This window comes from Haliotis rufescens, unplaced genomic scaffold, assembly GCF_023055435.1.
Source record: "Haliotis rufescens isolate VD_foot unplaced genomic scaffold, xgHalRufe1.0.p SCAF_26, whole genome shotgun sequence".
NCBI lineage: Eukaryota > Metazoa > Mollusca > Gastropoda > Lepetellida > Haliotidae > Haliotis > Haliotis rufescens.
The window spans coordinates 6757781-6768793 of NW_025963957.1; the positions used below are offsets into that span (position 1 = coordinate 6757781).

The 11013-nt window shown below is 42.1% G+C and overlaps 1 protein-coding gene across 1 annotated transcript; it reads right to left on the reverse strand.

Annotated features, from left to right (window-relative positions):
* Positions 1-4220: 4220 nt before the first annotated feature.
* LOC124137328 lies at positions 4221-7027 on the reverse strand. Its single transcript, XM_046503588.2, has 2 exons — positions 6886-7027; positions 4221-5183 (listed from the first exon to the last, which is right to left on the reverse strand). The coding sequence occupies exon 2, from the start codon at positions 5174-5176 to the stop codon at positions 4400-4402; it is 777 nt and encodes a 258-aa protein (XP_046359544.2). The 5' UTR covers positions 5177-5183; positions 6886-7027; the 3' UTR covers positions 4221-4399.
* Between the last annotated feature and the right edge of the window lie 3986 nt (positions 7028-11013).

Genomic DNA, 11013 nt, shown 5'->3' on the forward strand with positions numbered 1-11013 from the left:
TATTTACACATATAATTGATGATTTATGTACAGTGAACGCCCGTGAATCCGGAAACCTCGTTATATATGGTGATGGGGAGCTACTCCAGGGGTTGTTGTGTTCGGAAACAGAAAGTGTTTATTCAGCAAGAGTATTGCTTTACGCCGCTTTTAGCGATATTCCAGCAATTTCACAGCGGGGGACACTAGAAATGGTGGGGAATCGAACCCGGGTCTACGGCGTGACGAGCGAACGCTTAACTAACTAGGCTATCCCACCGCCCCTTAGTCAGTTAGAAAGGTCACTGGCTTAGAGCTCATAAAGCCTCAAAATATTACAATAATAACTTAACTTTATATTTTTTTCTTGAAATTTTATTTTTGTGGTCACTCGCAGATCACAGAGTATTATATGCCGCAATCAGCCACTATACCACAGCGAGTGATTGTTATATGCGTCGTATTTACACAGCGGATGACACGTTAAACACTAAACAACATTCCAGAATCAATGAACATTCCAGATGAAGTTGCGATAGATCATAGCTGCAGTTAACGACCTCCACATGGACAAATTGTTTTACACCACGCATGTCAAACTGTCACCAGCCATCACGTGATGTGGCGCGAAGTATGCCGCTCTCGGAGACAGAAATACCCACAGGTATTGTAGCATTCTCTCTCTTTCACTCATTTCTCCGACCAAAGAGGTCACTCTGACGTCACAGCCACTCTATTTATGTGCCGAGATTTAGGTATGATTATGAACTTTTATTATAAAGTGAAAAAAAATCAGATTTTGTTACCGACACCACCGTTGTTACATCGTTTCTTTTCGCGTGTGTTGCGAACTCCCGTTAAACCGAACACTGTTGCTTAGACCACGTGTGTTGCTCATACATGGTGAACCCCCGCTAAACCGGACACCTCTGTCTTTACATGACGGGTGTTACACAGGCACATTGAAGCCCCGTTAAACTGAACACTGTTGCTCACACCACGTGTGTTTCTCATATATAGTGAACCCCCTTTAAACCGGACGGTTGTTTGCCTCGTCAAGTCGTCCCGATTTACGAATTACAACTTCGTACTAAATAAACATGACGTGGTAATACATTGTATAGCACATATAAGCTTGTATAAGAAGTCCTATGAACAGGTTTCTGGAATACCGAGGTCCAGACGGGCGGACTTTCAGTGTGTGGTCAGTGTGTGGTCAGTGTGTGGTCAGTGTGGATGAACGATGCCCATTTGGAGTCAAGCTGCTGAGAATGTAATCACCCCTCGTCAATAAAGATGTACTTATCGTGCGTTGTCTTATCTTACTGTTTGAATATCATATTACGGAAGAGTTGATGCTTAGACATATTTTTTGTGTAATTAGGTACACCATTCCTGTCAGTACTGAACACACTCTATGACCTTTTAATGACAACATTGCAATACATTTCACAATCAAATGTCCAGGTGACGTGGCGCCATGTTTATCGGGGCCAAGAAATGCCCAGCCTCGTAATTATAGCTTGTCTCGAACATTCAGCGGCGGGATCAGCAGAACAGCAACAGAATACAAGTGGACGGTGGTTACATCAATTGTGTACCCACAACGATATATACTGTGATCTTCTAAATAGATATGTGCCCACAACGATATATACTGTGATCTTGTAAATAGATATGTGCCCACAACGATGTATACTGTGATCTTGTAAAAAGATATGTGCCCACAACGATATATACTGTGATCTTGTTAATAGATATGTGCCCACAACGATATATACTGTGATCTTCTAAATAGATATGTGCCCACAACGATATATACTGTGATCTTGTAAATAGATATGTGCCCACAACGATATATACTGTGATCTTGTAAATAGATATGTGCCCACAACGATATATACTGTGATCTTGTTAATAGATATATGCCCACAACGATATATACTGTGATCTTGTAAATAGATATGTGCCCACAACGATATATACTGTGATCTTGTAAATAGATATGTGCCCACAACGATGTATACTGTGATCTTGTAAAAAGATATGTGCCCACAACGATATATACTGTGATCATATAAATAGATACGTGTTTACAACGATATATACTATGATCTTGTAAATAGATATGTGCTCACAACGATATACTGTGATCTTGTAAATAGATATGTGCTCGAAACGATATACTGTGATCTTGTAAATAGATATGTGCCCACAACGATATATACTGTGATCTTGTAAATAGATACGTGCCCACAACGATATATATACAATGATATTGAAACAAGGTAAGGTTTGCTGTACATGCCAATGCCGAACTTCGACTACAGCTCATAGTATGTCCCTTGCGTTCGTAATATCCGTAGTCAAACAGTCTAACATTGAAATATGGAGTGGCCTTTTTGTGGAAAATGTGTGATTCCAGGGGTCACTAGAGAGTGGTCACTTTGTGGTCACTTTGTGGTCACTATGTGTACTGTGGGTCATTCCCCATACTGTCACTCTTGACCAGATAGTTCCTTAGCCGCAGCAGTATGGGGGATTAGGGTTGGATACGGCGTGCAACAACATGCACTCATTACACTGACGTAATACAGTAGTCGTTCCAACACAGCTTGACAGTGAGCGAAGGTTCGGTTTAATAATTCAAACTGATTTACCACCTACATCATTGTAAATATAGTTTTGTGCTGTTAATCACATGTGAAACTATTACTAATAGTCTGGAAGAGCCAGAGGTCCGAATACAATGCCTAGCTACCTGTGAACATCCAGGGTAGTCTTCAGCAACCCATGCTTTGATTGGTTTGTTTGTTGTTTAACGCCGCACTCAGAAATATTCCAGCTATTTGACGGCGGTCTGTCAATAATCGAGTCTGGACCCAGTGAGTGACATCATCAGCATAGATCAATGTGATTGGGATACGATGTCGTGCACCAGAGGCGTGTATTACAGGCTGTGGGTTTATAACAACAAAACTTTAGGAAGAAATCAATCAACTTGTTATCATGTATGTGTGGTTCCATATATTATTATAGTTGTCTTTATATTACTATAATTGCGAGTGTTTACATTCTATCGTCCAAAATAACAAACAAGATTTATTAATATAATCATCGAATGTTTACCGTTTGCTCTTACGACAAGCATGGGTTGCTGAAGACCTGTTCTACTCCGGATCTTCACAGGTTAATTATAGTTACAGAATCAGTATACTATTATCAGTAGTTATATTGTATCAGTGCTTAATACGAGTATCATGTAAAATGTCACTTTGACGAAAGTACGACGCACGGGTTTGGTGCTGACATACCAAGGACGATAATCAGCGAGAATATTTGAATTTCGATGAAACAATCATCTGGACAGCATATTACCACGCCTTAAAAGATGAAATGCACGCCACCATCCGTTTAAACGGCATTAATACATGCTTATCTCTTGTAGAATGTATAACAGTATATATCTGGAAAGAAGAGAAGAAACTCCGGGTGTCAATGAAGATCATTTACAGGCAGTTTGTTATTTCAGCGCCTAACAGGCAAATGCAAGGCAACGCATGGCAATACGTCAACACACGGACATCACGTGGTGACATTAAAAACTGTGAATCGGGAGCTTCGAATCGCGTGCATATAATTGTTAAACCGGCAACGGAATGGCAGACAAACGAAATCACACCACGACATGTACACAGCATCTTCAGAAGGCGAACAGCCTTGCTATTCGTATTATTATTGAACAGCATTCATTCAATGACGTTATAACAGTACCGTCGTGATGGCTCCATGCTCTATTGATCTACCTCGATCATTCAACACAGCAATAATGATCTGGGAGTTATTTCGTCAGTTTCCAGGGCGTACATACAGGTTGATGTGGGCCGATACTAGTGGAATGTGACATGTTACTAGTTTTGTGTGTGACGAGTTGAACTTTGAATTGTCCAGGTATAGAATGTAAGATGTATGGAAGGGCATAATGTCTACTGCATGAACAGCGAGCGCCTTAACCACGGTAATCCGACTATGTGTACTATCAGCTCTTGATAGTCCATAGCTAATATGTTCAAGCTGGTTGATGCGGTTTGTCCACCTGCTGGGGTGGCACTGATCGTACGTCACGGGTCATGACATGGAGCCAAGCTCCATTGCATGGAGTGAGTGAGGGAGTTCCCCTCTTACAACAACATAACACAACCAATGTAAGTAGTTCAACATTTATTGAAAGATTATACTTCTTTAAAAACGAAAAAAAAGACACAAGGCAAGTTAAGGTAAATATTTCCTCAGACACACGCTTCACATGTCTTCCTTGGGACTGCATGTCTGACAATGGCGTTCTTAACAGTACGTACATTATTGTAATCACATGAAGAAGATATGACATTACTAGCTTGAACTGACAAAGGTCAAAGTCCTAGCACGGCAGCTGTGGTGGCAATTTAACGCTCTTCACCTTGACGTCCTGAGACACTCCGAACTTGAACCGCAGTCCACCGGCGACCTTCCAGGTGACCTTTTTTCCCTGGATGGACACCATGCCATCATTCCGTGCTGCCGCGTCACTGAGCTCATCCTTTAGGATAGTGGCAATGTCGCCCTCAACCACCTGCGTGGAGCCGCCGTTGTTGACCCTGACGAAGACACGACCGCGGATGTTGACCTCTGCTTCAAATGTGCAGTGATGTTCAATCTCCGTGATACGCAGTTCAGCAATGGTTCTCTTTTTCGGCTGAGCCTTCACCGTGGAGTTAAGCCCCCAGGAGACGGCGTGCTTCACCGAGCTCTGGTCCTCACTGGCGACGACGATGTCGCTACCGAAGACGCCGGTCATGTCAGAGACAACCTGAGGGACGTCAATGTGGATGCCGACGTTTCCGTTCTTTGAGAAGCCCTTTGTGACAAATGTCTTTACCGTGGCCTCCGTCGTCCGGTCCATCTGGAAGGTGTGGTTCTGGACTTCGTCGGTGTTGTTGTCGTAGTTGGAGGTGAAGACGATCTGAGATCTAGGTGTAACACACCCCTGCTGTTGATGGACAGGGGTGGTAAAAGTTGTCTTGACAGTCGACTGCCTCACCTTGCTCCAGTCGATCTCCATGGGGATGTTTTCACTGGGGCCATGTGTGTTACCCACTGTGCGGGCCTGGCGTCCGGCCCACTCTCTGATAACAGCATCAAAGTCGGTCATTCCCATGTTGTATCTTAAACAGAAAGGACATCATGGATATGCGATAATACTGAGTGTTTGAAACTATTGCTTACATCAGTGAAACCCCGTTTATCCGAACGGTAATGTTTCCTGTGAGTGTCCGGTTTAACGAACCATAAGTATGTCTTGTTCCTTGTGTGTAAACACAGTAACTACGATCTTAAAAATAGTTTTCTTAATATGCACAGTTATGCACAGTTGGTTGGGTGCGGTGGGGATGGTCTATGGGCTATGGGCGAGGGCTGTGGGGTTGGGCAAATACTGGGGCTACAGGCGAGGGCTGCAGGGGTGGGGCTACAGGCGAGGGGCGAGGGTCGTGGGGTGGGACTACAGGCGAGGGGCGAGGGTAGTAGGTTGGGGCTACAGACGAGGGGCGAGGGGTGGGACTACAGGCGAGGGGCGAGGGTAGTAGGGTGGGGCTACAGGCGAGGGCCGTGGGGTGGGACTACAGTCGAGGGGCGAGGGTAGTAGGGTGGGGCTACAGACGAGGGGCGAGGGCTGTGGGGTGGGGCTAAAGGGATGGGGCTACAGGCGAGGGGCGAGAGCTGCCGGGCGAGGGCTGTGGGGTCGGGCTTCAGGCGAGGGGCGAGGGCTGCCGGGCGAGGGCTGTGGAGTGTGCTATTTAAAAGTTACACAACAAGGGCTCTCTTAGCACAAATATGAGGTACTGAGTTCGAGTCTACGTCTCAAGAAGCGAAAACTAACAAAAAGTGTGAAATCAAACATATATAAAGAGTCTAGTTAATTAATTAATTGCCATATAAATACAATCATATATTACTACATATAAAATACAATTTAAAGTTTAAAAAAAAATAAAAGTTAAATTTCAACTGTTATTGGTACCCATAGTTTGTGTGAAGTTTCACGTCAAACTGAAATACGCCCGATGACAACACATATGTCATCAGTCAATAAATCAATTCCTGCACCAGGCTTGTACCCACCTTCCCTCCACAAGAACGCGTCACAGTGGCATGTATACATTTAACAGAGAACTATCTGTCCCAAATAGATCTACCCTGAGTGTAATGATGTCCACGTTCCCTCCACAAGAACGCGTCACAGTGGCATGTATACATTTAACAGAGAACTATCTGTCCCAAATAGATCTACCCTGAGTGTAATGATGTCCACGTTCCCTCCACAAGAACGCGTCACAGTGGCATGTATACATTTAACAGAGAACTATCTGTCCCAAATAGATCTACCCTGAGTGTAATGATGTCCACGTTCCCTCCACAAGAACGCGTCACAGTGGCATGTATACATTTAACAGAGAACTATCTGTCCCAAATAGATCTACCCTGAGTGTAATGATGTCCACGTTCCCTCCACAAGAACGCGTCACAGTGGCATGTATACATTTAACAGAGAACTATCTGTCCCAAATAGATCTACCCTGAGTGTAATGATGTCCACGTTCCCTCCACAAGAACGCGTCACAGTGGCATGTATACATTTAACAGAGAACTATCTGTCCCAAATAGATCTACCCTGAGTGTAATGATGTCCACGTTCCCTCCACAAGAACACGTCACAGTGGCATGTATACATTTAACAGAGAATTATCTGTTCAAAATAGATCTACCCTGAGTGTAATGATGTCCACGTACCACATTCACGGCTGTAGTTACCACGATCTGTACACCTGTGACCAATCTACATGAAACAAACAAGGGACTGGCACTTACCTAGTTTTGTGAGTCAAAATATGCAGTGCCTCCAAGTACTGGTTATACAACTTTGTGAAATACCGAGCCAATTCGACTTATATATACCCTCTGCTGTTTAATGTTAAAATTAAACATGACTCGGTGTGTCTTTGATTATTGTATTAGTAACGGCTCCATCCAATAGGTATCACGTAAAATATTGAAAGTTTGGGAATAACCAGAAATGTCGGAGGCTTTTGTTCAAAGAATATGCGAAGTACCTCCAAAGGGGTGGAGCTTCGTGGTGGGCGTGGCATATTAGGAGTCGGCTTGTTCCACGATCACTGCTGCAAATGACATGGTTCTATTTATAGCCAGTGTGAGTTGCGCATGACAAAACATTGTACCCAAAGGTTGTCTAATAACATAATAGCCCATCACAACTGCATTTTATCAATGATTATGTCGAAAAGGATTATCAATTTTACACCATAAACATCATTCCGAAATCAACATTAAATTTTAATTATATTTTTTAATGTTATCTTAGGTCAAGGATTTTGTCAACTCAATAATGGCAATATATTTACACAGATAATTGTTGATTTATGTACAGTGAACTCCCGTGAATCCGGATACCTCGTTATATATGGGCATAGGGGCGTCAGGACTTGCCTGTGACTCGTTAATGCCGAAATTTGTGAATGCGGGTATTATATTTACGGTTTCAACAACACCGTTCGGATAAACGAGATTCTACTGTAGAATGAACCGGTGTCTTGCTCCTAGGGAGTAGAGAGACGTACCTATACTAAGCAGTGTTAAATAATACCCGGTTTTTATTATGGATCGCGACTTCTGTGACAATCAAAAGGTTGAAGTCAGCTGGGTTCGGCTTTCATGTCATGGTTAGTGTGTGTGTGTGGGGGGGGGGGGGGGGGGGGGGGGGGGGAACAGAGATCGGGCATTAAATACATTTCACCATGAGGCGTTAGCCAGTGGAGATACATGTCTTGTAACAGAGCGGTGTGTTTGAATGACACTGTGAACAATGTCCGAGCAATGAACGCTGCCGAGTCTATTCATCAGTCATATAGTAAGCACTAACGCGTTAGGTACAGATCGATGGAGTCCGTAACAGCGGAGGTGTATATGTTGCTGGTATTTCTGCCCCTACAACAATGCCCATATATTGTGCTGACATTCGTGTTGAATCATTAATTGGTGTTTTACGCCGCATCACAAACGCTGTAGCCAGTAGTATACTAGTCTTCAGCTCTGCCGACCAGGGGGAGGTGATGGGGAGCTGCTCCAGGGGTTGTTGTGTTCGGAAACAGAAAGTGTTTATTCAGCAAGAGTATTGTTTTACGCCGCTTTTAGCGATATTCCAGCAATATCACAGCGGGGGACACTAGAAATGGTGGGGAATCGAACCCGGGTCTACGGCGTGACGAGCGAACGCTTAACTAACTAGGCTATCCCACCGCCCCTTAGTCAGTTAGAAAGGTCACTGGCTTAGAGCTCATAAAGCCTCATAATATTACAATAATAACATCTTTATATTTTTTTCTTGAAATTGTATTTTTGTGGTCACTCGCAGATCACAGAGTATTATATGCCGCAATCAGCCACTATACCACAGCGAGTGATTGTTATATGCGTCGTATTTACACAGCGGATGACACGTTAAACACTAAACAACATTCCAGAATCAATGAACATTCCAGATGAAGTTGCGATAGATCATAGCTGCAGTTAACGACCTCCACATGGACAAATTGTTTTACACCACGCATGTCAACATGTCACCAGCCATCACGTGATGTGGCGCGAAGTATGCCGCTCTCGGAGACAGAAATACCCACAGGTATTGTAGCATTCTCTCTCTTTCACTCATTTCTCCGACCAAAGAGGTCACTCTGACGTCACAGCCACTCTATTTATGTGCCGATATTTAGGTATGATTATGAACTTTTATTATCAAGTGAAAAAAAATCAGATTTTGTTACCGACACCACCGTTGTTACATCGTTTCTTTTCGCGTGTGTTGCGAACTCCCGTTAAACCGAACACTGTTGCTTACATCGCGTGTGTTAAACATACATGGTGAACCCCCTTTAAACCGGACACCTCTCCTCTGTCTTTACATGACGGGTGTGACACAGGCACATTGAAGCCCCGTTAAACCGAACACTGTTGCTCACACCACGTGTGTTTCTCATATATAGTGAACCCCCTTTAAACCGGACGGTTGTTTGCCTCGTCTAGTCGTCCCGATTTACGAATTACAACTTCGTACTAAATAAACATGACGTGGTAATACATTGTATAGCACATATAAGCTTGTATAAGAAGTCTTATGAACAGGTTTCTGGAATACCGAGGTCCAGACGGGCGGACTTTTAGTGTGTGGTCCGTGTGTGGTCCGTGTGTGGTCAGTGTGGATGAACGATGCCCATTTGGAGTCAAGCTGCTGAGAATGTAATCACCCCTCGTCAATAAAGATGTACTTATCGTGCGTTGTCTTATCTTACTGTTTGAATATCATATTACGGAAGAGTTGATGCTTAGACATATTTTTTGTGTAATTAGGTACACCATTCCTGTCAGTACTGAACACAATCTATGACCTATGAATGACGACATTGCAATACATTTCACAATCAAATGTCCAGGTGACGTGGCGCCATGTTTATCGCGACCAAGGAATGCCAAGCTGTAATTATAGCATGTCTCGAACATTCAGCGGCGGGATCAGCAGAACAGCAACAGAATACAAGTGGACGGTGGTTACATCAATTGTATACCCACAACGATATATACTGTGATCTTGTAAAAAGATATGTGCCAAAAACGATATATATACTATGATCATGTAAATAGATATGTGCCCACAACGATATATACTGTGATCTTGTAAAAAGATATGTGCCAAAAACGATATATATACTATGATCATGTAAATAGATATGTGCCCACAACTATATATATACTATGATCATGTAAATAGATACGTGTTTACAACGATATATACTGTGATCTTGTAAATAGATATGTGCCCACAACGATATACTATGATCTTGTAAATAGATATGTGCCCACAACGATATATACTATGATCTTGTAAATAGATATGTGCCCACAACGATATATACTATGATCTTGTAAATAGATATGTGCCAAAAACGATATATATACTATGATCATGTAAATAGATATGTGCCCACAACTATATATATACTATGATCATGTAAATAGATACGTGTTTACAACGATATATACTGTGATCTTGTAAATAGATATGTGCCCACAACGATATATACTGTGATCTTGTAAAAAGATATGTGCCAAAAACGATATATATACTATGATCATGTAAATAGATATGTGCCCACAACTATATATATACTGTGATCATGTAAATAGATACGTGTTTACAACGATATATACTGTGATCTTGTAAATAGATATGTGCCCACAACGATATACTATGATCTTGTAAATAGATATGTGCCCACAACGATATACTGTGATCTTGTAAATAGATAGGTGCCCACAACGATATATACTATGATCTTGTAAATAGATATGTGCCCACAACGATATACTGTGATCTTGTAAATAGATATGTGCCCACAACGATATATACTGTGATCTTGTAAATACATATGTGCCCACAACGATATATACTGTGATCTTGTAAATAGATATGTGCCCACAACGATATATACTGTGATCTTATAAATAGATATGTGCCCACAACGATATATACTGTGATCTTCTAAATAGATATGTGCCCACAACGATATATACTATGATCTTGTAAATAGATATGTGCACACAACGATATATACTATGATCTTGTAAATAGATACGTGCCCACAACGATTTATACTGTGATCTTGTTAATAGATACGTGCCCACAACGATTTATACTGTGATCTTGTAAATAGATAGGCGCCTACAACGATATATACTAAGATCTTGTAAATAGATATGTGCCCACAACGATATACTGTGATCTTGTAAATAGATATGTGCCCACAACGATATACTGTGATCTTGTAAATAGATATGTGCCCACAACGATATCCTGTGATCTTGTAAATAGATATGTGCCAACAACGATATACTATGATCTTGTTAATAGATATGTGCCCACAACGA

Excerpts from the sequence above, each read along its gene's own strand:
- LOC124137328 (XM_046503588.2), bottom strand. The coding sequence starts at position 5,176 with ATGGGAATGACCGACTTTGATGCTGTTATCAGAGAGTGGGCCGGACGC.